At 40.6% G+C, this 26,974-nt stretch overlaps 1 protein-coding gene across 1 annotated transcript in view; it reads right to left on the bottom strand.

The window, feature by feature from the left end:
* Positions 1-26,974, bottom strand: part of UST (uronyl 2-sulfotransferase) — a 229,214-nt gene that overhangs the window by 129,210 nt on the left and 73,030 nt on the right. Inside the window, exon 2 of the mRNA XM_075267888.1 lies at positions 7,315-7,358. Within this exon, the coding sequence (XP_075123989.1) occupies positions 7,315-7,358 (44 nt within the window). The remainder of the gene's footprint in view (positions 1-7,314; positions 7,359-26,974) is intronic.

The following is a 26,974-nucleotide window of genomic DNA, read 5'->3' on the forward strand; positions in this document are numbered from 1 at the left end:
TTCCAGCAGTATATAGAACTGCCTGTGTGCAAAATGGTGAAAGGTCCTCTTTAAGTCACTGTTATTTACAACATTATTTTGTCACAACATGTCTATACGGTGGGTCCCTGATATTAATGACCTATCCTTAAGATGGGTCATCAGTATCAGACTGCTGGAGGTGCGATACCTGGCATCCCTATCGATTAGCTGTTTGATGAGATTGCAGCATTCAGACAAGTGCTACCTCCATCTCATTGTTTAACAAGCACAATGCCGTATATTGAATAGTTTCTGTACTTGGCTTGCAATCTCAGTCCCATTCACTTTTAGTCATTTTTCATTTTCATGTCCAAATGTTAATAAAATCTATGAGGTCAAAATGCTCACTGTACTGATAAATTCTGTGAGGGGTATAGTTTTTTTTGAATTGAGATCACTATTTGGGGGTTTCTACAGTACTGGTACTCTAGGAGCTCTGAAAATGAGACTTGGCACCCGAAAACTATTCCAGCAAAATATGTTTTTCAAACACCCAGTGGTGCTCCTTCTCTGTGGTGCCATGTCTCCATACGTCATTTTACATCCACATGTTGGGTGTTTCTGATTTCGGAAGAAATTGCATGAAAAGTTGTGCAATTTCTCCTTAACCCCTTGTGAAAGTGTAAATTTTAGGGCTAAATGAATGTACTAATGAGAAAAAAAAATGAAATGTCTAAATTTCACTTACTGGGCAGAATCCGCTACTGATTCAGGGGCGGAATCGGCCCCCAAATCAGTGTTTACATACCCTAAGAAGCTTGTACCAATACTTTTCTCATTATGGTGCATCTAGGTACTGAAGATTATAGTTTAGGAGTGTAGGAGAAAGTAATGTACTATGTTGTGCTACAAAAAGTGTATAACAATGCAACTCTATTTTGCTTGGACAGAGAAACACTAGTGGGGTCCAAAGAAAATATAATCTATCTCAGTAATATCCTACGGGAGGCATCCTGAGACATTGCTTAAAGACAACAAATACACACACACACACAGTAATATAATCTAACTAGTTAAACTCTTGATGTTTATTCAGCCCAGTTTTTTCCAACATAGGGAGACTTACAGCACTTCAAAATCACTCAGAAAATATATTATGACACATTTATGCTCTAGGCAGACTGGATAATCATTTACTAATCTCAGGCTAAAGCCCCAAGTAGTGTCCTGCAGCAAAAAAGCACTGCTGGAAAAACCGTAGTGATAAAACATCATGGTTTATCACATTTTTTTTTTTTTAACAGAAAGTCGACTTTCTGCCTCCATTATACCTATAGGGAAACTGCCAGCATTTCCATAGCTATAATTGACATGCTGCAATTTTCAAAACTACAGTTCACTAGAATCCTATCAACTGCATTTACACCACGTGGGGCCCTGGCCTCGAGCAATATCGATTAAATGAACATTTGCAGAAAACTGTGGGTTATAAAGTGATGAAGTCTTAGAAAATGGATCTCCATTTTTTAAAAAAGTCCGAAGTTAGAATAAGTCGAGATTATGACAAAAAGTATCAGATCAAAACTAACTAGCCAACAATCACTTCTGTACATAGAAGATAGACTCAAAGAAGTAAATTACGTTGAACTATTACAAAGTTGCTAAAAAAGCCGACCTAAGGCTGAGGTCCCACATTGCAGAAATGCAGCTTTTTTTGTTGCAGATATTGCTGTTTGTTTTTTTTTTTAAGTCAAAGCCAGGAGAGGATTCAGAAGATGGGAGATGTCTAATAGCTTCCTATATATTTCTCATTCCTTTTATAGACATTCTTGGCTATGGCTCAAAAAAAGGAGCAAAATCTACAATATAAAAAGCATTTCTGAAACGTGGAGCCTCAGCTTTAAAGGGGTTGTCAGGGATAAAAACTAATCCCTACAGTAATCTAAACACCTTACCCCTGCCTACTTTGTAAATAAAATAATTTATCAAAAATGTAGATTTACCCATATCACTGGGCGGTCATTTGACAATTGGCAGCATAGAACAGAGCAACGCTGGAACAATAACTTGTGCTTGCAGAAAAGAAGGATGGGCTGTCCCTCAGGAGGAAGACTGGAAGGAGGAAAGGTAAGTATATAATAACTATATAAGGTAAGTATATAAGACTCCGGGAGAAGAGAACTCAGCGGAGCAACAGGAGAGCAAGGAGGGGTGAGTATCAGTGTTTTTGTATGTTTGTTATTGGCAGGAAGACCTTAATCTGAGGAAGTGGAGAGGGGGTCAGATGAGGGGGACATTAAACTGGGGGGCAAGATGGGGAGGACATTAAATTGGGGGAGTAAGATGAGGCTGACATTAGACTGTGGGGCCAGATGAGGAGGACATTAAATTGGGGGAGTCAGATGAGGTGAACATTAAACTGTGGGGTCAAATGAGGCAGGGCATTAAACTGGGGGGTCAGATGAGGTGGACATAAAACTATGGGTCAGATGAGGCGGACATTATATTGGGGGGTCAGATGAAGGGGGTATTAAAATGGAGCAAATGGCAGGGGGTTGTAATGTGTGGGAGCAACAGGAGGATGACATTATAATGTGGGGGTGGCTGTAGGGGCATTATACTGTGTAGCAGTACAAGATGGATAGGAATGGGCGGAATCAATGTAGAAGTGGGTGGAACTAAATTTGCAGTGTGCGCCGCACATTCTGACCCTCTTTCTGGTGTTTGAAAGTTGGGAGGTATGTAAATCTATATATCACCAAGATCAGTTTCTCTCTCTCCAACATAGGTGTTGCCACCCCACCCCACTCCACCCTAAAGCCCTATGCAAACAGAGGGAATCTGAAAATCAGGAGGAACTTCTTGCATCATAATGATCTTATACAATTCAGTGAAGTTCTATATACAGCGACTTTTAGGCACCAGAGATAAATACCATGGCAAGGAGACCTGATCTATTGACTGCGTTTGGGATGGGAAACCCCGATGATGTATGGATTGTGTATGGGGCTTTAGATGGCATACTCTGGCTACATCAGCAAAGCACTAATTGGTGGTAAGTATATACAGCTGTACTGTTACTCTTGCTTTGGAGGGGACCTATTTATCCAATTAATTAAAGTATGACCTATGAGACTGGTATGAATTGCCTAAGGGTAAGTTCATATGGGGTTTTTTGGACCAGATTTTGACACGGGAAGCCGCCTCAGAATCCGGTATCCAGTCGCAGCATTCCGCTCCGGATTAGGCTCAAATGAATGGACCTAGTTGGGAGAGAGTCTTCGCGCCGCGGATGCCACGGCTGATTCAGCCACAGTATCCATGGCAAGATAGGGCAGCTTGCTTCTTTTTTCCACGAGTGGGAAGAAACCGCTAGTGGAAAAAAGAAGTGAACGACTCTCATTGAAGTCAATGGGAGGCATTTTTTGGAGCGGATTCCGCATCATAATCCGGTCCAAAAAACTCAGTGTAAACTCAGCTTAAAGGGGTTGTCCCACGTTGCATACTTACCCGTCTTCGTTCCTCTAAAATCTTCTGTCTTCCGGCTTTGTCTCGTCATTGGTGGGCGGGGTCACATATGCAAAGCCACGCGGCGAGATGCCGCTGGCCCTGCGTGCGCGTTCATACACCAGTCTATCCTTCACAATGCAAATACAGACCCGACACCCTGCAGGTCTGTATTAGCATTGTGAAGGCTAGACTGGTGTATGAGCTTGCACGCAGGGCCGGCGGCATCTCGCCGCTTGGCTTTGCATATGTGACCCCGGAGCGGAACAGCATCGCTTCTGCCGCTGCTGTCTTCATGCAGGGCAGAAGCATAGCGATGTGCCTGTGTCGGCGTCTAACAGTCCCCAGCATCCGCCTATTACAGCGGATGCCAGGGAGTTAGACGCCGGCACAAGTGAAGTCAGCAACATCGCTATGTGCCTGCCCTGCATGAAGACAGCAGCGGCAGAAGCGATGCTGTTATTCCGCTCCTCGCCCCCCCCCCCGCCCCGGAATAGCAGCATCGCTTCTGCCGCTGCTGTCTTCATGCAGGGCAGAAGCATAGCGATGTTGCTGGCTTCACCTGTCCCCCAAAGGGTAAACTACCCCCCCCCCAGGCTCGTTCCCGTGTACGTAGCCACTCCTCCCTCCCCCTGAGAGCAGGCAGACACATCACTTGACTCAGGAGCAGCTAGGTCAGGGCTGTGGCCACAAAAAAATGAATAAAGTGATATAGTGGCCAAACAAAGCAGTTTTGCTGAAGCAGTGTATTTAGGAAAAGTCTTACATTCACATTTACAAGCATTATAGATAGGATCCTTGTGACGGGACACCTCCTTTAAAGACCCCAAAACTGTGCTGCTGAGCATTTCCGACTGATGGCATCTTCTATGAAGCATAAACGATGCAAAATTATTGGCAGCACATTGTTCTGGACTGGAATGTGCTGTTGTTAATGTAGCTGAACAGGAGAGGAACAATTTCGGTAGCAATAGGCTGTTGCAGATGTCTTTCCCAGGGATAATACTACCTTTATGGTTCAACTGTGTCATTCAGCTGCACTGACTACCAGCAGCACATCCCTGCTTACCTCCTCAAATAAATCTCTCCTAAGTATGCTTGTGAATAATGTGACCTTCTGTTCGAACAAACAGAAATCAAGTATTTTTGAATGACCAAGTTAAAGGAGTTGTCCAGAGAGTATTTATTCCCTTACTTGGTCCCGGGGATGCTTTTTATGGACCCAGGGAATCTGGTAATGACACAACTCCTGGGTCACGTGACTGGAAGTAGCATTTGGCTCCCCAGGTCGCTCCCCCAATGTGCTAAGGGGACTGATTTTACTATAGTCAGCCATCTCCCTTAGAAAAGGTAGTGGAAGAGGAGAAGAAGCGAAGCAGGCTGGGGAGCCTGAATGCTGCCTCTAATCCTATGACTTGGGGTTTGTGTCATTGTTAGAACCCCCATGTTCATTAAAAGCATCCATCTTTATCTGGGACCAGATAAATTAATAAATACTCCCTTGATAACCTATTTAAAGAGGACCTCTCACCACTTGGGGCACATGCGGTTTTATATACTGCTAGAAAGCCAACAGTGCGCTGAATTCAGTGCGCTTTCATGTTCTGTGCCCCGGCTGAAGAGCTATTGGTGCCGGTACCATGCGCACCGTATCGGTGTGGTTCCTCACCGCTCTCACAATACAGCGCTATAAGCACTACTGTGAGGAAGGGCGTTCCTGACTGACTGTCAGGAATGCCCCTCTGACAGTGAAGAGCTACAGTACCAGCACCGATAGTTCTTCACCAGGGGCACAGAACATGAAAGCATGTCGGCTTTCTAGCGGTATATAAAGCCGCTTGTGCCCCAAGTGGTGAAAAGTCCTCTTTAAATTCCAGATCCAAGAGACGCTTTACAGGGATATTTGAAAATCTGATGCATGAAAGAATTCGCTCCATTGCAGTGGTACAACTATCAGTGCCAGACTCGGAAGAAATCAGCTGATCTAGCTGCCTCGGAGTGCTGGAAGTTCAATACATTGTATACAGTGAGAAGCAGCTCTGCTCCTATCCAAGGTATGGCGTCATTGTCACAGCTTAGGGTGCATGCACACTACGTAACGCCGGGCGTGTATGAGAGCCGTACACGCCGGCGTTACAGCAGGGCTGCCGAACACTTCCAATTCACTTCAATGGGAGCGCTCGTAAACGCCGCTGTTACGAGCGCTCCCATTGAAGTGAATGGGAAGTGTTCGGCAGTCTGCTGTAATGCCGGCGTGTACGGCTCTCATACACGCCCGGCGTTACGTAGTGTGCATGCACCCTTATGAAGATCCACACCATTTAAAATCCATGACATCTTTTAAATTTGTTTTCTCACAGTTGTAAAGTGTATACAATAAACACTCTCACAAATAAACAGGAGCCAGACAGGTCTGACGTATACCTATCACTTTAAAATGTGGTGATCCTGGTGATGATAAGACAGCAGGACAGAGGTCAGCCACACAGGTAGGCTCAGTACCTCGATACTTTACAAAACACTAGTTCTAAAGCCTCCTGCAGATGACCATGATCGAGATCAGTGTGCTATCCGTGTTTTTCACAGATAACACACTGACTCATTCATTTCTATGGACACATGCACACGACCATGCTTTCCAAAGATCAGTGTGCGGGCAAGACTCCGTGCAGCAAAATATAGGTCCTATTCTGTTCAGAGTTTGCGGAACAGACTCGATCATAGAAGCCTATGGGAGAATAAAAACCTAGGTTGGCGCATTGATGTAATCAGTGTGCAGTCTGTTTTGCGGACAAGCTAGGCATATTAGCTGTGTTGTTTTTTTTTGTGGATCTGCAAACTAGGATCACACACTGACACATTGTCCGTTTTTGCAGATATAAGGCACTGATGCTGAAAAAACACTGAGGACACAGTGATAACACTCTGTCCGGTTCACATCTGCGTTCAGTATTCCGTCTGGAGAGTCCGTATGGAGACCCCCCCGAATAAAATACTGAACATATTGACAATAGCGTTGACCTTATGAAAGCACACGGACCACATAGATCATAATTGGGTCCATGTGTTTTCCGCGCGGTGTCTGCACAGAACATGCGGAGAGAAAAGTACTTCATGAACTACTTTTCTCTCTGCATGACTCATGCAGACACCACGCGGAAAACACAAGGACCCCATTATAGTCTATGGAATCCATGTGGTTTCATTGCTCACCGCTTGTCAATTCGTTCGGTATTCCGTTTGGGGGGGTCCCAGGTGGACTCCCCAAACGGAATACTGAACGCAGATATGAACTGGGTCTTAGACATTCTTGCTTACATTTAGAGGCTTAAAACCTGTAAGGCTAGTTGCAGACGACTGTGTGTATTTCGCGGTCTGCAAACTAGTAATCAGTGTTCCTTTTGTGCGGAGGCCTAATATTCTGCCTAACTGTAAACAGCATACAACCTAAGATGGTAAAGACTATGAAACTGTGAAAAAACAGTTATTTTTAAAATGCCATTTTTAACACTTCCCCGGGGGTCTGAACCCTAGAGGGTCTGATCACCGATACAATACTATGTTGAAGCATATTTGTTAGGAAATTACCACTGACGCTATTCCCAAAAATAGCACAGCGGATGTCGGATATTTAAATATGATGACTGGTCAGGAGCTGGTCGCCAGCCATGTCACTGCTGTATTCTACAGCAGAGACCCGACACTAATGCCCACAATCAGTGCCCGCACTGATTGCGGGCATTAAGGCCCCTGGCGCCTTGGTCTGATTTCACAGTTATTTTATGTAATTCTTATAAAACAGGAATTTGTAACTAAAAAGTGTCTGAAAAATTTTCCAAAAATTACCTTTGGGGTTGGGGGACCATGGTCATCCAAGAAAGTGGAATTACCTATGGAAAAAAAAATTACAAGTTACAATAAGAAATAAGCAAACAACTAAGTAATTCACAGTTGCGTTTCCCGATGCTCCAGTGCCTCACAGTGCAGTCTGGTTCTGCTGGTCCATTATTGTCTTCGCAGCATAAGACCGCTGAAGCCAATAATCAATCTCGTGACTGCTGATGCCAATCAGTGGCTTCAGCAGAAGGAACCTGGGACTGCACATCATCAAAGAAATTTCACTGCCAGAAGACACTGGAGCAGCAGGACCAGACTGCTCTGGAGGGACACCAGGGCATTGGGGACAGGGGAGTATGATATTTTCTTTATCACATCCCTGGTCTATTTTAAAAATAATTTTTTGGCCCAGACAACCTCTTTAAACTAGACAGTCTAACAATAAACCACGGTTATTAAACAGCATCAGACACATAAATCTAAACTTAGACACTTTTTACTAACTCTGCCATAATGATCTACAGACAAATATATCATAGGTGATGGTATCAGGGCTTGTTCACATCTGCGCCCGGGGTCTCCGTTATGCAGGTTTCCGTTTCCTGACGAAACTGGGCAGGAAACGGAAACCTGCAGTTATTTTTCAAACCCAATTAAATGAATGGGTTTGAAAAGTGTCCGGCCATGAGCGCCGGTGAGCGTTTTGTGCTCTCTGCGGCAAAACCGTTTTTTTTTTTAACCGGACACAAAGTTGGACATGCAGGACTTTGTGTAAAAAAAAAAAACGGTTTCGCCACGGAGAGCATATAATGCTCAACGGCGCTAACAGCCGTACACGGCTTGTCAGGTTTCTGTCTTCTGTCTGCAGAAGACGGAAACCTGAGAACGGAGACCGAGGCGCAGCTGTGAACCCAGCGTCAGAAGTATCAAAAATTTCATTTCAGTATATTGCTTTTTTTTGTTAACTTACATTAACTTTCATACACTATTTGAATTAAAAAAAATATTGATTTGTCCATATATTTAAAAGTGGACTCTTAACATTTTCACATGACTATCTCTGAAAAATGATGAGCTCTAAACGTATCATTCTGCAATAACGTGTACTCAATACACTATCTATTTGCTCTTTTGTATATCACTTGGGTCTTAAAGAAATCTTGAAAAAGGAACTTGAAACTCCTTGAAATTAATTTGCTTGCTTTAACAAGAATGAAAACATCAATTGATTTTCTTTATTAGTTTCTGTATATAAATAAATTCACTTGACTGCAAGCTTCAAATGCCGCAGACAGAAAAATGATGGTTTAATTCTTGTCTCAGTGCAATTTTCTGTTACAATTTGATAAACACATATTTGTAATTTTGTAGTTATTTATAGTCAGCTGAGAAGAGCAGAGAAAAAAATCAATCTTTGCTTTTCACAGATAAATACACCATTAATTCTAAAAGTTTTGGAAATAATTCTGAAGATTTAAAACAAAGGACTTATAGAAGACCCTTCAACATCTCTGACCAGCTCTTTGCATCAATTAATAGGTTCTGCTCCATTGATTCCGGCACAGTTGGATTTTTTTCTCTAATCCCCATCATTCTTCAGCAATAAGTGCTGTTAGTTTTGGTGCCTGATGTACTATGTAGTCTCTGTACTGTGTCAGGCAGGAGCAGACTAGGGGTGTGATTCTGAGCTCTGATGCTGGTTGACTCTGATTGGAGCTCTGAATCACAACCCCTTTCGTGCTCCTGCCTAAAATTGCTCAATGAAGTTCGTGGAGGTCCTCTAACCCCTTAAGGACCCGGGCCATTTTTCAGTTTTGCATTTTCGTCACATGATGGCTTACTATTTGCAGGACAAATTGGCCCCATTCAATATGCTGTGCAATGTACTTGGAAGCTGGAAAAAAATTCCGAATGAGGTGCAATTGGAGAAAAACTTCATTTGCGCCATTTTCATATGAGTTTAATTTTTACAGCGTTCACTGTTTGGTAAAAATGACGTTACATAGTATTACGTCCTAGGTCGCTAACGGCTTACATAGGTACTGTTGTTTCAATAAACTTTACAAAATCAGTAGTACAGTAGATTATAGGAAACCGTAATATATCTTATCAAAGAAAAATGCTTTTTTTTCTCTTATCATTCTTTTTCTCTACTTTCCCTCACTCTGTTAAACTTTGAAAATTGCTATATCCATCTCAATGGACTGCAGCCCACATGACTCAATTTACACATGTCTGCAGAAGTCTATGGACAGGGTAAAAGGTAGAGTGAGCCCTAGCACAGAGAGGAGAATCAAAAACAGAGACTTATGCCTGGTTCAAATCTACAATGTTTTGCGCCTTTTAAACCAAAAAGATGCAAAGTGCACACGGCCAAAAAAGGCACATCTAAACTAACTAACATTTAACAAGGAGGTGCGCTGACAACATAAGTAAATATCACAGTAAAACCAGTCTAAAAAAGGCACATCTGTGAAAATTATGGCCAAAAAAGGGGCAGATAATAAATAACTCTATGGGGCAGTTCACACAGAGTAAACTGGCGCGCAATCTGGCACGTATACGCGTGTCAGAGTTTGCGCGCTCAAAATAGATCCCATTGATTTCAATGGGGGTTATGATCATATACGGCGTGTAATTTTGCGCCCGTAATTTTGCGGCCTTCACACAGAGTTTACGCTCCACTCATTCAGACACATAAACACTTGTCAAAGTGACCGCTGTAAAACACAATCCCATAGACTTAAATGTGTGCCTGTCTTACACCCGCTTCACATTGAAATCAATGGGTTTACAAGCCTCCCATTGATTTCAATGTGTAGCGTGTGTAAGACCGGCACACATTGAAGTCTATGGGATTCTGTTTTACAGTGGTCACTTTGACACGTGTTTACATGTCTGAATGAGCGTGTGAAAGCACCCTTAGTGAGTTGTCTATACATTTATTTTTTTCTCTTTGAACTACCTGCTCCACAGCATACTGTATGACCATATGATCTATTTTAATATATTTTCCGCTGGGGATCCGAAAAACAGTAACTTAATCCACTTAAAAAGCGGATACTCGTGGAAAACCAGTGGACCCCATTGACTATAATAGGGTCAGTCAGGTTTCTGCTCAGTCTCTACCTGAGAAATGAGGAGAGAAAATGGGGACTGAATCTCCGATCGGCCAACAAACGCAGGTTTGATGCATACCGCTCTGCCTAGCAGTGCTGCCAAGTCCATCCCTACCATCTGGGGCTCTGGTGAACACCACTGTGGGTTGGAGTTGGTGCAGTCCGGTGGGTGTTGGACACACAGTGCCGTATTTACCATTTTTGATGAGTGTATCTAGTAGTGGGTCTCACTATTGGCTCAGAACAGCATCTGTTATCCTAACAGAGTGAAGATGAGGAAAAATACATTTTGGATAGGATTTATAATGTATAATACCACCTGTAAAGAACTTTGTAAGGCCAACGCCCTACACTGCAAAACGCTACATTACCTGCAAAGTAAATGAGATTTTGGCTGATTCCATCCACACATTGCAGAAAAATCCACAGCAGAAATCTATATAGAAATCGTGACTCCAGTTTAGGATGTGTGTTTGGGAGCCCAGTAGATGGTCCTTATGTCTTTTAGGGAATATTTTCATAGAAAACTAATTAATGACAGGTCTGTGAGAACTTTTACGTCTTAGAGGTTCAGTGTATTCTTGATCTGTAATTAACGTTGAGACGTTTAGAAAGCAAAATGACAGACCTGTCGATCTAAAAATATTTTAATGCTATGATCTTTTTTTCAAATAACTGACATTGACTTGATTCTTTTAAGAAGACTGTAAATTGGTCTTCAAAACCTCAACATTCTACCACTTAGAAGCAGCCACATCTTATAAGGAGAATGCAACAGATGGAAACAATCTTCACAGTGGATTTTTGTGGCATGACAGCTTTTTCTTTCGTGAAATTCTGGTAATTGACCGTATATGTGGTGATCTAAAATCCTTGAAGGGGTTGTCCGACTTTTGTTTTTATTAATTAATAGAGCTGCTAGTGGGTCTATATAACATAACGAACCAGTACTAACCTCTCCACTGCCACTACTGTAAGTATGAAAACAGGCTCAAGCAGTTAGGGCATTGCCATTGCTTCAAAGAGACAAGACTCTCATCTCTTGGTGCCACACTCTGCCCCTCTCCCCTAAAGAGAGAATGGGAAAGTGCCAATTGATTCAGGTGATCCTATGCTATCCATAGGGTGCGGCTGATATGCTGAGTTCTGGTGACTCACACATTACTTATGTTAATTCTATGAAAGATGGCCTGTCACGATTTGCAAAATGCTAAATGCTGTGCATCATTTGATTTTTCACGGTTATCTTTTTCCCGCAACTCCATAGCCTTTTTACCTAATCACCAAGCCAATTCAGAATTAGGATGTTAGAAAAAGCTTCTCCTCTCATGACCTGTTACTACTACAGACACTGCAGTGGGTAGTGAGAAAATACATGTGTGGTACCAATAAAAAGCACATCTCATTCCACAAAAAATAAACTCTCTATCAGCAGAAATATATGAATGAAGATGGCGAGGCAAAACAATTGATTGTTTTTCCCCAAATGGGCTTTGTTCTGCTGAAATTAGTAACATGAAAAAAAATGGAAATCAGGTATTGCCATAACTATAGAAGATGAATATGTTACTTAAGCATAAAATTTTAAATGTTAAAAACTAAATTAAAAGATTTGATATTTTTTTAGTCCTCCCATAAAGAGTTAACAAAAATGTAGTCAATAAGTTATAGGCACCCCAGGATGGATTAAAAAATCCAATCCATCCACAAAAAAATAAGCCCTCCTAACTATATATATATATATATATATATATATATATATATATATATATATATATATATATATATATATACAGTCCTATGAAAAAGTTTGGGCACCCCTATTAATCTTAATCATTTTTAGTTCTAAATATTTTGGTGTTTGCAACAGCCATTTCAGTTTGATATATCTAATAACTGATGGACACAGTAATATTTCAGGATTGAAATGAGGTTTATTGTACTAACAGAAAATGCGCAATATGCATTAAACCAAAATTTGACCGGTGCAAAAATATGGGCACCTCAACAGAAAAGTGACATTAATATTTAGTAGATCCTCCTTTTGCAAAGATAACAGCCTCTAGTCGCTTCCTGTAGCTTTTAATCAGTTCCTGGATCCTGGATGAAGGTATTTTGGACCATTTCTTTCTACAAAACAATTCAAGTTCAGTTAAGTTTGATGGTCGCCGAACATGGACAGCCCGCTCTCAAATGATCTGAAAACAAAGATTGTTCAACATAGTTGTTCAGGGGAAGGATACAAAACGTCTCAGAGATTTAACCTGTCAGTTTCCACTGTGAGGAACATAGTAAGGAAACGGAAGACCACAGGGACAGTTCTTGTTAAGCCCAGAAGTGGCAGGCCAAGAAAAATATCAGAAAGGCAGAGAAGAAGAATGGTGAGAACAGTCAAGGACAATCCACAGACCACCTCCAAAGAGCTGCAGCATCATCTTGCTGCAGATGGTGTCATTGTGCATCGGTCAACTATACAGCGCACTTTGCACAAGGAGAAGCTGTATGGGAGAGTGATGAGAAAAAAGCCGTTTCTGCACGTACGCCACAAATAGAGTTGCCTGAGGTATGAAAAAGCACATTTGGACAAGGCAGCTTCATTTTGGAAACAAAAATTGAGTTGTTTGGTTATAAAAAAAGGCGTTATGCATGGCGTCCAAAAAGAAACAGCATTCCAAGAAAAACACATGCTACCCACTGTAAAATTTGGTGGAGGTTCCATCATGCTTTGGGGCTGTGTGGCCAATGCCGGCATCGGGAATCTTGTTAAAGTTGAGGGTCGCATGGATTCCACTCAGTATCAGCAGATTCTTGAGAATAATGTTCAAGAATCAGTGACGAGGTTGAAGTTACGCCGGGGATGGATATTTCAGCAAGACAATGATCCAAAACACCGCTCCAAATCAACTCAGGCATGCATGCAGAGGAACAATTACAATGTTCTGGAATGGCCATCCCAGTCCCCAGACCTGAATATCATTGAACATCTGTGGGATGATTTGAAGCTGGCTGTCCATGCTTGGCGACCATCTAACTTAACTGAACTTGAATTGTTTGTCCAAAATACCTTTATCCAGGATCCAGGAACTGATTAAAAGCTACAGGAAGCGACTAGAGGCTGTTATCTTTGCAAAAGGAGGATCTACTAAATATTAATGTCACTTTTCTGTTGAGGTGCCCATACTTTTGCACCGGTCAAATTTTGGTTTAATGCATATTGCACATTTTCTGTTAGTACAATAAACCTCATTTCAATCCTGAAATATTACTGTGTCCATCAGTTATTAGATATATCAAACTGAAATGGCTGTTGCAAATACCAAAATATTTAGAACTAAAAATGATTAAGATTAATAGGGGTGCCCAAACTTTTTCATAGGACTGTATATATATATATATATATATATATATATATATATATATATATATATAGCTTGTGCAATGCAACAACAAAAATCACATCTGTAGGACAAAACTGACTGTAGAAGGAAGAGAAATGTGTAATCTGTGAGAGTGTACATCAGGGTACACTCTAGATTTACAGCTTGTGAGGGAAAAGACACTGTCCCCATAACCCTAGGAGCTAGTGGGAAAATAATGGGGAATGTGGTGTACCAAATATACCAATATACTGCACGGAGCTTCTATATTCACATATGACCATCCACTAGTTATTCAAAACTTGAAAACTTGTGCTCATTACATCACTTCATAAATTCTTTTACAAGTGTATTTTTGAAAGTGGGGTCACTTCCTAACGGGGGGTCCACTTTACATCCAAAAACTAAGCCAAATGGCGCTGCTCTGCTGTTCACCCAAACTGCAGTTTATTCCCATATGTATGGCACTGTTGTACCCAAGATACCCCACTTAATGTCATATGTGGTTATAAAATGATGTTGGGCATACAGCTGGACACAAAAGGGAAGTTATTTGTTTTTTGGATCTCTGAGTTAGATGGTTTGTGGACTTCATGTCACTTTTGCAGAGCCTCTGAAATATCAGCAAAGTCGAATCCCTTGACATGTGAAACTACACCCCTCAAGGAATTTATCCAGCAGTGTAGTGAGCATTTTTACCACCCAAGTGTTGCGTTATTTATTCTCCAGAAATTAATATGACAACTGAGGCTGAAAAGTGAAAATATCAATTTTTCCACAAATACATTATTTCAATGAGCAATATGTTATGCCCAGCTTACTTCAGAGACAAATGCTCCAAAAGCTGTTTTACCCAGGATAACCTGTTAACCAGATTTTGGAGTTTATGTCTCGATTGACTTAAGCTGGGCACAACTTATTAGACACTAAAATGATGTATCTCTGGAAAAAAAACACAGTCCTCAAGCTCAGGGAAGGGGCAGACAGACAACCAAAACACCCCCATCCCTTCCCCAGCACCCAGCAACTACTGCACCCAAAAACCATTTTAATTTTTGAAATTTTCCAGTAGCTGCTACATTTCCCCATAGGCTTATACTCGAGTCAATAAGTTTTCCCAGTTTTTTGTGGTAAAATTAGGTGGGTCGGCTTATACTCGAGTATATACGGTACATAACAAAAAATTACATAATTTTATATTTGTTTTTTCATATCTATAAGAACTGTTCACTTCAACAGAACTTCTTTTAGTAAGATCATATTCAAGAACTTAATGTGCCAAAAATTTAATGTCACCTATACCATGCTTATAGCTTTCATCTGTCTAAGTTTCTGTCTAAACGGGGATTACTAGGCATTTTGACATTTTAATATAATGTCTACTGCCATAAAAATATGAATGTTGAGGCTTAGCAGACTCAACATCAGAACATAAAATACTACAATTTTTTTTCACATAAATTGGCAAGAAGGGTAAAACTAAGAATGGAATTGGATGTCTGTCAGGTGACGCACCTACATCCTAATAAGAAGGTTATTGGCTGGGAAGGTAAAGTCTGTCATTTTCTATAGTCCTTAGGCCTCAACATTTTCTTCATTTTCCACTTTACAGAGTCACACTCAGATAAAGGCATTGTATCCTGTGGGATAATGGGTCTGTGTGGTGTAAGGGGCTAACAGAGCAGGATTAGTTTTTAGAGTGCGTAACTGCAGAAGTGTTAGATTAAGAAATATGATAGGCCTGCTTGAAGAGATGTCTCTTTACAATCTGCTTGAACCTGTAGAAGATAGGAGTTAATCTGACTGTCGAGGGTAGCACATTCCAGAGAAGTGGTGCAACTCAGGAGAAATCTTGGAGATGGGAGCAGGAGGTTCAGATAATAGGGGTTATTAGTCTTAAGTCACTGGCTGATAGAGAGTACAGGTTGAGTGCTAGACAGAGATGAATGATTTGCAACGTTATAGAGAGCTTTGTGGATAAGTGTGATACATTTAAATTGTATTTTACAGTGAATAGGCAGCCATTGCTGTGACTGTGAGTATAGCATTTATACTGATAGATGAGTGTGCCTCTCGCATACAGGTTAGGGTGCTTTCACATCCTGTTTTATAGGTCCGCCAGACTGACACGTTTTTACAGCTGTTTATCTTATAAAAATGTGTCAGCGGACCCATTGACTCCAATGAAAAAAAAATAACAGTCCGTGGAGTCTCATCTTCCTCTTGTTTGGTGACAGCTGGACACATATTCGGCAGCGATCTCCACAGTGGCCTCTTCTTCTCCCAGTAGGATGTAGAGTTTCCTCTTCTCGTCTGCAGATGTGAAGTCTGGGATGTGGGCAGAGAGTCTTTAGAAGTAGACGGCCCTCATTGCTGAGTATTTGGTGCAGTGTAGCAGGAAGTGGGTCTCATCTTCTAGGGCCCCCTGGTCACAGTGCTGGCACAGTCTGTTCTCCCGTGGCTTGTACGTCTGCCTGTATCGCCCCGTCTCCATCTCCAGGTTGTGGGCGCTCAGTCTGTACCAGCTCAGGGTCTGTCTGTGTTAGCTGCCCCCAGTGATACCATGCACTAATGCCTGCACTAATTGCAGGCATTAACCCCTCTGGTGCCTTGGTCAAAGCTGACCGAGGCGCCATTTTACCGGCACCACCATTTTACCAGCGATTGCAGGCACCCTGAGCAAGCTCCGGTTCCTGCGTCCTGTTGCTATGACAGCCGGAAGCCTTGTGAAGGCTCCGGCCTGTCATTCTATACTTTCTATTGCAGGCTTTTTGTAATGCATTAGCATTATACTGCATTGCATTGGTGATCAGACCCCCTGGGGTTCAAGACCCTTAGGGGGTCTAATAAATGCAAAAAAAAAAATAAATAAATAAATAAATAAATAAAAGTATTAAAAATTCAAATCACACCCCCTTTCCCTAGAACACATATAAAAGTACTTAAATACTGTGAAACACCTAAACATTATAATAATGCAAATCTATGAAAATATTTTTTTCCTATACGGTAAACACCATAGTGGGGAAAAAAGTCAAAACTGTCAAAACCACATCCACCATCTTCTATCAACAAACTTTAATTAGTGTTTCACAAGGTAAACATAAAAACTGATCCAATTTTTTTTTAGCAAAAAACTGATGCAAATAGATGCACATCCGTTAACCGATCAGTCTTTTTGATGCTTTGATTGCAACAGTTTTTTGATTAAAATAACGTATCCATTTAACTGATCAGTTAAGCTGACGTGAAAAACATGATGTGAAAACACCCTTATATTGTAGAGCAGAGAGTTTAGTGAGCAGAAGACCAATTAGTAGGGAGTTGGAGTGGTCAACTATTAAGTGAATCAGGACGACAATATGGGTCTTTGATGTTTCCATAATAAGGAAAGGCCAGATCCTATAGACATTTTTTTAGGTGAAGATGTGCAAGTCAGTGCAAGTAATTGAATATAAGAGGTCAAGTAAACATAAATCCAAGACAGTTGATGTGCTGCCTCAGTATATAAGACCACAGAAATGGAAATATCAGGGTTATATTGGTTAGTAGATGGTGAAAACAGCAGTTCAGTATTTGAAAGGTATAGGGAAGGCATGATATCATAGACAGCAGACAAACACTGGTGTTCTGTAGTATTGCAGGGGTGATGTCACAGAAAGATGTATATAGTTGGGTGACCAAATCTGCTGATAGTTTGATGGTTGAGGAGAACCAAAAGAGAGCATTGTCCATGAGGCCGACCAAGATTCTGAGCCGGGCATGCATGGTCTAATAAGTTGCAATACACCATAGGGTAAAATCTCTTCAAGGAGACCAAGTATTACTTATGACCTTAAACTATTGTAATAAAAAAATCTTTACTTTATCTTTGTTTCTCAAACATTGTGAACCAAACATTCACACACTAGAACATACATAAGAAGTTAAAGGGGTTTTCTAGGACTGTAATATCAGGAAGCTATCCTAAACATAGGTCATCAATATAAGATCAGAGGGTGTCTGACAGTGCAGTGCTGTACATTGCTTAGAGGTTGTGCTTGGTATTGCAGGTCAGTCCTTTCAATGGCATTGAACTGCACACAAGCCACATAAATAAGAGATCCCTTGCTTGTGAAGCAGCTGATCTATGGGGCTCCCATATATTGGACCCCAAAAGATTAGATATTTACCAATCCTAAGGTCATCAATATTTAAAGGGAGAGGGAGAGAGTCAATATTGGTCACCAAAAATTAGCAAGACAGCTGTATAACAACTCATGAGACCAAATTGATCAGGGGAACAGTGAGAATCAAATGATATATGGTATTTAACATTTTGTAATTGGTGACAGGTCATCTCTAACCCATTCCCGACATCCGCTGTGTTTAAAGAAGGCGGTCACTCAAGAGCCGGGCGGCCCCCATAACTGTGGGGTGTCTGCTGTTTTATACAACAGACCCCCGATGCTATTGCCTGGGATTGGTGCCCGCTGTCTAAAAAAGACGCCCTATGCATGTACACGGAAGTGTAAAAAATTTGCGGGTGTTAGAATACAGTGACTTTTAGAAAAAAAATTTTGGTACAGTTTTGGATTTTTGTTAAGGGGTTAAAATGTAAATAAAACCATATAAATTTGGTAGCCTCAGAATCGTACCAAAACATAGAATTCAGTTGACATGTCATTTTGGCTGCACAAAGTATGCCAAAAAAACGAAGCCTGTAAGAAAGTCGCACAAATGCACTTTTTCTCCAATTCCACCCCATTCAGAATTTTTTTCCAGCTTCCCAGTACATTGTATAAAATAATTAAATGGTAGCAGCTTGAAGTAAAAATCTGTCCTACAAACATTAAGACCTCTTATAGCTCTGAAAGAAGAAAAATAAAAAGTTACGGGGTTTGGAAGAGGGGGAGTCAAAAACAAAAAATGAAAAATGCCCATGATGGGAAGGGGTTAAGGCAAAATAAATACATGCTTTTTCTGATGCATTTTCTGTAGCCAGAAGAATGGAAAGTAAAGACTTGCAGTACTGTTCTAACGGGGGGGAAGTTGCTTAAAAAAAAAATAAAAAAAATTGTAGCTTTGACTAAAACATATTAAACAAATGTGTTATTCTAGCCAAAATAATATCTGGAAAATGCCTTTGTTTATGAAGTTTTGGACTCTGTTCACGTTGGAGCTTTGACTTCAGTATATTGTTCACTAGGCTTCAAAAACAATATACAGTATTTCCAACAATATTTCACCTACCTCCATAGAATTAAATGCAAATCAACAACAAAATGTAAATTTACTCTGAACAAGAATGTTTTCTGTTCTGCCCCAGCTATACAGTAAGTACACATCCAATAATATCACATATGTCTGAAACGTCATGGTCATGTTCTTAATAGTGCTGAGCGAATAATATTCGATCGAATACCTCACCGGCACAGGAATGCGTGTAATCGGCCAAACACCAAGAGGTTAAACGCACCTAATCTTCGAGGCGTTTAACCCTTTGGTGTTCGGCCGATTACACGCATTCCTATGTCGGCGAGGTATTCGATCGAATACTATTCGTTCAACACTAGTTCTTAACATAACATAGTCGCTGTATGCAGCTGTAAGAATACAACACAACAATGTAAAGTATTTGAGGTGTCCAAGAGTTATCACTTTATAATGTGTCATTCAATATAAGACGTTAGTTATATGTAACACGAAATTATTTTTGTATTTAATTCACTAAATCTAAATTCGACTTACTTTTACCATAGGACAGTTTCACTAAGACAGAAAGAAAAGAGGAAAAGCATGTGAACTGTTTGTTTAGAAAGTCAATGTTATTGCTGGAAATTGTCAAAAGAAAAAGCAAACTTTAGACGGGGTTGAGTTTCTCAATGGTATGTTTTCAGTTCACAGGTCATAAAAAGTGTGTTCTGGGACATTATGTACTCAGGCCCTTTTTTTCTTAACAAGATAATTTAGTTTGTGATTAAATTTACATGAGAAGAGTTGAGCTCTAAAGGAAATGTTACAATAAAAAATGTAATCAAGTGGGGGCGTGACCTAGCCAGGAACTGTGATGGCCGCATATCGGCCTTGGAGACATATGGCTTCAATGCCAAAAGCCATCGGGGCCTTGTATTCAAATCTTGTGGCTACAATTCTCACTTTATCATCTCCCTTTGCCATTAGCAATGATACGAGGCAAGAATGTCCCCTTTCACCATTATCGGAATATATACGATCTAACCCCCTTATCGCAGGTACCTTCTTTCATCATTAAAAGTTCTATGAAACTCTTGGGCCGGGTTCACACGGGGTATTTTGGTCCGGAACCTGAGGCGGAGGCATCCAATCGCGCACTCCACTCCGAAGTAGACCCAATGAATGGGCCTAGTTAGGAGGAGGGAATGTCCTTAGGCGGAATCGCGAGGCGAATCCGCCTGAAGAATGAGCATGTCGCTTCTTTTTTCTGGGAGCCGGAACAAGCGGCTCCCAGAAAAAAGAACTGACTGGCTCTCGTCTTTTTGGTCAGGATTTTTAGGTGAATTCGGCCTCAAGATTCTGGCCAAAAAACTATGTGTGAACTCAGCCTCAAACGATATAGCTCTGTCTCATAAGACAAAGTTAATGAGACTAAGTAATTGATTTCAGGAATGAATATTCTGCATAACTTCCAAAATATTATTAGCGTCTACTACCCATTAACTTGGCAGGAACAACAGATTCCTTACTTGTTTATTCAGCTTATGTCCCCTGTTAAATGACTTTTAGACTCTTTGAGCAAATATGAAACATTGTGGATTAGCAAACAAGTTCCTTACAAAATTATCTTACTCACGATATTAAATCATCTAAGAGCTGTTGCTATTCCTATTCCCAAAAAATATTGTAATGCAATTTCATGACCAAACTTTTCATAAGCCAGCAAACGACTAAACTTCCCTTACCGGTGATGACCAAAGAGACATGGAAGGAATGTGTTTACCAACCTATTTAACTAATAAACATACCATTCCTCATTTATTTTACTGTACAATGCTAAATACTATATAAGAATGAAAAGATATGCCTCAGATTTACCCCCTTGCCTAAAATTAAAATTCCATTGAGAATTCTAGACATTGTAGTGCCAGAACTAATTATTAATCTGCAGATACATTTTGTAGATGATCTTTATATCAATGGAAAACTTTTACATTACCTAAAGAGGAATTTTGCAAATTCTTGCAAATTAGAGCATGCTTAAGGAATAAACAACACCCACTTACCACTCTTTCTAGTATAGCTAGTATTTTAGTATTTGACGGTCTAAATTGAACTAATCTCACTGAATTAATAGCAAAGATTAAAATATTCCAATACTTTATTGGTATCCATTAAAAAAAAAAATCAAGTCCCAGCTGTAAAATAACATATGAAAAGCTTCCATCGCCTTGTGGTAATTGTCTATTAAACCAAGGTAAGATTATATAACAGGATGGGAGTATTCGTATGGTATGATCAACAAGTGAATCATCATCTCACTGGTCCCTTATATATAAAAAATCCCATAGATATCCTCCCAAGTGACCTGATATATATATATATTTTTTATTTTTTTTTTCTCTCCGATTTTAAGCAGCAGCTGTGGTGTGGTCTCCTATGGTGTGGCAAGTGTGAATCTAGCCTGATCTGTTACAAGCCTGTTATAAATGTGGTATAAATGTAGAATAGACAGTATAGACAGTATATAGATACGCTACATTTATCATCCAGCATCAAACAACGTGATATATCTGACGTATTTTCAGACTGGCTGTCTAACTTTGCACTGTCTGACTAAAAAGTAAATTTGGTCCATTGTGCAAAGTTTTACTAATCCTGGCTAATGTGTAAACTTAGACTAGATAGTGTAAAGGTGCACCATATTGCTAAGAGTGGGCCATTTTTTATGATAAATCTGGAAACATTTTATCACTGTTTGCTAAGGGCCAACATAAAATGTCTGCCATTAACTTTACACTAACAATTTGTCGGCTTACTTGTACTAAACTGCATTCCTTATCCGAAAAGGCTCAAAAAGTGTCTAAATGACTTAATACATTTTCTGCACGGCAAGTTCTTCAGTTTTCGAGCACATTTTGTACCAGGATTCTGGCACCCTAAACTGATATTATAATGAACAGGAGTAATGACTGAAACGCTTGTCACTGATGGTAAATCTGACATTTCTTCAACTACATTGGTTGAGCAGCACCTACAATTGTTCTTTAAGGAATAAATTCACAGTTAGTTACTTCTGTATTATCCGCAGGGTATTTGCTTGGTCTTACTTGATTATTTTACATTTCATCTTCAGAAATTGTATTTTCCCATATCAGTGCTTATGATATTCATTCAGGAGACTGAGCCACATTCTTGGATATGCAATAAATCAGTTTAGTCATGAAGACTTTCCTATAACCTTTCAGTCAGTTCATTCCAGACAGCATGTCATTTTGCAATATCACCGTATTTTCCCCAGCTGGTATTTTCCTTTTGTTTTCTTGCTTAAGAGGAGCAGTTTACTGCCAAAGCTTGATGCTTCTTGGTTAGTCTGTCATTTATTGCAGTCAGATCTATGGAGATGAAAATAGTTCCAGGACACTCACTATAAAGTTTTTTATTGCGAAAAGCAAGTTACAATTCCACTATGTTAAAATGGCTTTCCCACTAAAAGACACCTATTCCCAATCCATAGTATCCCACCCAAATACTTGGACCACCAACAGCAGGGGTCTGCAGTTGCCATATATGAATAGAATGGTGGTTTGCATGGTTGGCCGCCACTATATTCACTAGACAGTCTCTGACAGTCTAGTGACAGTCCTGTAAATGGCTGAGGGGCCACACTACTACTCCAGCCACATGAGGCATTTGAAGGTCCTTGGTCTTGTGGGCCTCAAAGCTTAAATCCTAGCTATCACACATTTATTTCCTACTAGCTGGTACCCGCGACTTCGTCTGCGGTGATTGTAGAAGTGGGTATATACAGGCGTGGGTAAGGTTTTCGTAGTGTGTATAAGGTATGGGATATGAAATGTAACTTTGTATCTTGTTTTTGCTGTAATTCAGAGAATACGTGAGACTTTTGTGTTGAAGTTACTTTGTATTTGAGCTGTTGTGAGAAACTTTACATAGTGACTTTAAGACAGAGGGATTTGAAGTTAACCCTTTCCCGCCGATGGCATTTTTTGATTTTCGTTTTTCATTCTTGACTCCTCTCTTTTTAAACCCCATAACTTTTTTATTTCTCCGCTCCCAGAGCCATATGAGGTCTTAATTTTTGCGGGACAAATTTTTCTTCATGATGCTTCCATTATTTAGTCTATATAATGTACTGGAAAGCAGGGAAAAAATTCAGAATGGGGTGGATTTGAAGAAAAAATGCATTTCTGCGACATTCTTACGGGCTTTGGTTTTACGGCGTTCACTGTGCAACCAAAATGACATGTCCCCTGTATTCTGTGTTTCGTTACGATTCCGGGGATACCAAATTTATATGGTTTTATTTACATTTTGACCCCTTAAAAAAAATCCAAAACTGTGTTAAAAAAATTTTTTTTTGAAAAGTCGCCATATTCCGACAGCCGTAACTTTTTTATACGTCAGTGTACGGGGATGCATAGGGCGTCTTTTTTTTGCGGGACCGGTTGTACTTTGTAGTTCTACCATTTTCGGGAAATGTTATTGCTTTGATCACTTTTTATTCAAATTTTTATCAGAATCAAAACAGTGAAAAAACGGCGGTTTGGCACTTTTGACCATTTTTCCCGCTACGGCGTTTACCGAACAGGAAAAATATTTGTGATTGCGATTTCGGACGCAGGGATACCTAACGTATGTGTTTCACAGTTTTTAACTACTTTTATATGTGTTCTAGGGAAAGGGGGGTGATTTGAATTTTTAATCCTTTTTATTTGTTTTTATATATTTTTTTACTTTTTTTAAACTTTGCATTTAGTAGACTTCCTAGGGGTATTGACATGGGTGGGGGGTGTCGCGGATTGTCAGAGCGGTGGGGGTCAGCAAACATGGCTGCTCCGGAGCGTTAAAGAGCGCCTCCTGGAGTATCGTTAAGGTGAGGGGCAAAGTGATAAAGTATATGTATATGTGATTGTGTGGGGTTAGGGGCGAGGTTGCAGAGGGCAATATGAATTTTGGGGCTTGCTATGGTCCAAAGTGTGTGAGATTGCAGAGATGGTGGTGTGAGTTTGGGTTTTGTGGGGTCCTGGCACAAACGTATGTGCGCTATTATGACGAAAAGTAGCCTATTGCGCAATCGGGTGTATTAACTATGTTTGTGGAAAATTTCAGCCAAATCGGTCGAGCGGGTATTGCGTGATTGAGGAACAAACATCCGAACATCCAAACTCACAAACCCACAAACTTTCACATTTATAATATTAATAGGATTCTATGGCTATGGAGTGAATGTCCTTAATGAAAAAACACTTATAATAAGATAACTTGTGCACAGATTGTACTAGTGCAACAGTGAATTGTACAAAATAGTCATTTCAGATCATCTCCAAAAGTTGTCTGGTATTATATGATAAAGGTGGGGACAATACAGAGGCAGTTGATTTAAGGAGGACAAGTGAAAAGGAGAGGTGGGTTCTGACCTGAAGAGCAAAGAAGGGCAGCAAGGAAAATGCCAAAATCAACCAAGTATACTCAGTAGGAAGTTCTACAGGTTCTGCATGATGTTTGTATAACCCACAGATTAGTTTGTGTCCATCTGCAGGCCCTAGAGCCAGTGACAGCAGTGTTTGTGCTGTGAGAATGGCAGCCAAAGGAGTAAAGAAATTCTGATGCACCAATAGCATATTAGTATGTGAAACTGTTTGGGACTATGAGCAATTCATCCAGGGATTATCTACCGGATAAGATAGAAAAGCCTGAACTTCCTTATCCATGTGACTGGAGTGGCTGCTGCACATGTGGCGAAAAGAGGCCAAGTATCGAGCTTCGCTATATCTGACAGTCACATAGAATTCAATGGAGCAGCACGAGTGACTAAGCCCTATTCAAATGAAGGGAGTCTGAGTGCCCATTCACTTGATTGTTGGGGACCCTCTAGTTGGTGGAAAAGTCTTGTTTGTGGAAAATAAATGTACCAATGTAACTGGAATTCAGGGTCACAAATCTGTACCATATTTATCACACAACAATGCTGAACTGTTAGTAATACTTCATTATTCTCGTCATCTAAAATGATGGCAGGGCCAGTGTATACTCTAACATGATCCCTGTACAGCAGTGTGAACATTTACAATCATCTTACGGTATTCTGGAAGGAATATATTTGCATATAAACTGTAAATATACACAATGAATTGTACAGCCAACTGGAAACACCTACAAAAAGAGAGTGCTTCCAATATGTCTGTTTGTCTTCTGCCGTTTCATGTACCAGGCTTGCTAATTAGATTTCTTACATCTGAAGACAATCTGTCACAAGCAAGACTTGAAAAAACACACATTTCATTTTCACACCTTTGTAGTTGGAACATAAATTCATTATTAATACATGGAATGACTGAGGAGGCTGACACAGGCAAACAATAATGATCTCTACTTAAAGTCACCCAAGTGACCAATATTACATGTGAAAGCCACCCCATAAACATCCGCCAATCATTACTAATGTAATCAGATATTCTGTATCATTTATTCCTAATACTATATATAATCAATGGAAAGTAAAGGAATTTATGCAAATGTCTCCAACATGTGTATGTACTATATTATACTTTCGTTTTGGTTGAGTTTTTTTTAAATCTTGTTTGTAATAAATTATATTTAGTAGTTTTATGGCTATTTTTACATGTTCAACAGGTGTTTTTTGTAGTAAAGCTTTAAACATGCATTTTTTTTTACCTCTTTAAAGAGCACCTTTCACCATATCTGGGCACATGCAGTGTTATATACTGCCGGAAAGCTGACAGTGCGCTGAATTCAGCGCACTGTCGGCTTTCCCGATCTGTGCCCGGTGTGAAGAGCTTACGGTCCGGTACCGTAGCTCTTCTATGGTCAGAAGGGCGTTTCTGACCATTAGCCAGAGATGTCCTTCTGCCTCGCGGCGCCTATCACGCTGTGCTGTGGAGCGGGGAGGAACGCCCCCTCCCTCCCTGATAATGCTCGTCTATGGAAGAGCTGTGTGAGCAGAGGGAGGGGGCGTTCCTCCCCGCTCCACAGCGCGATTGGCGCCGCGAGGCAGAAGGACGTCTCTGGCTAATGGTCAGAAACGCCCTTCTAACCATAGAAGAGCTACGGTACCGGACCATAAGCTCTTCACACCGGGCACAGATCGGGAAAGCCGACAGTGCGCTGAATTCAGCACACTGTCAGCTTTCCGGCAGTATATAACACTGCATGTGCCCAGATATGGTGAAAGGTCCTCTTTAAGGCTGAAGCCCAACGTTGCGAAAACGCTGCATTTTACAGTACCAGCAAAGCGAATGGGATTCTAGCTAATCCCATCCACATGTTGCAGGAAAAAAAATCTGCAGTGGAAAAGCTGTGTTTCCAAAAACACCTATTCAGCATGTCAATTATACCTGCAGAAATACTAACTTTCTTGTATAGGTATAATAGGGACAGAAGGAAAACTCTGCAAAAAAGCGATGAAAAACGCTGAAAAAAGTGATGTGTTTCTGCCATGGTTTTTTCGCATCAATTTTTTTTTTTTAATGCATTTCTATATGTGCGGCCCACGGGACGATATGGCGGGAATGCACCGCGGTTCTTCCTGCAGCGCTTTGAACAGAAAGTTCACTGAGTTTTCCTCTCTGCGGACTTTCTCTTACCATTATATCTACAGGAAAGGCGCCAGTGTTTCCGTAGATATAATTAACATGCTGTGATTACCAAAACCGCGCCGGATCTGGGAAACGCAGCATGTTCACGCTGCAGATTTTAACGCAAAGTGGGAATGGGATTCGCATTAACCCATCCACTTTGCTGTTACTGTATAACACCGTGATTTTTCCCGTGGTGTTTCCGCCGCGGGCAAATCGCAGTTAACGGTAAATTCCGTGTGTAGAAAAAAAAAGCTAGCGGCACCCATTGAAGTCAATGGGAGGCTATTTTTCAGCACGGAAAATATGGTGCCATAAACAGTGCCACTTTCCTACATGTGAATGGACCCTAAGGGCCCCAACTGCAGCTATACTACTC

This window comes from Leptodactylus fuscus, chromosome 3 (genome assembly GCF_031893055.1).
Source record: "Leptodactylus fuscus isolate aLepFus1 chromosome 3, aLepFus1.hap2, whole genome shotgun sequence".
NCBI classification, from domain to species: Eukaryota; Metazoa; Chordata; class Amphibia; order Anura; family Leptodactylidae; genus Leptodactylus; species Leptodactylus fuscus.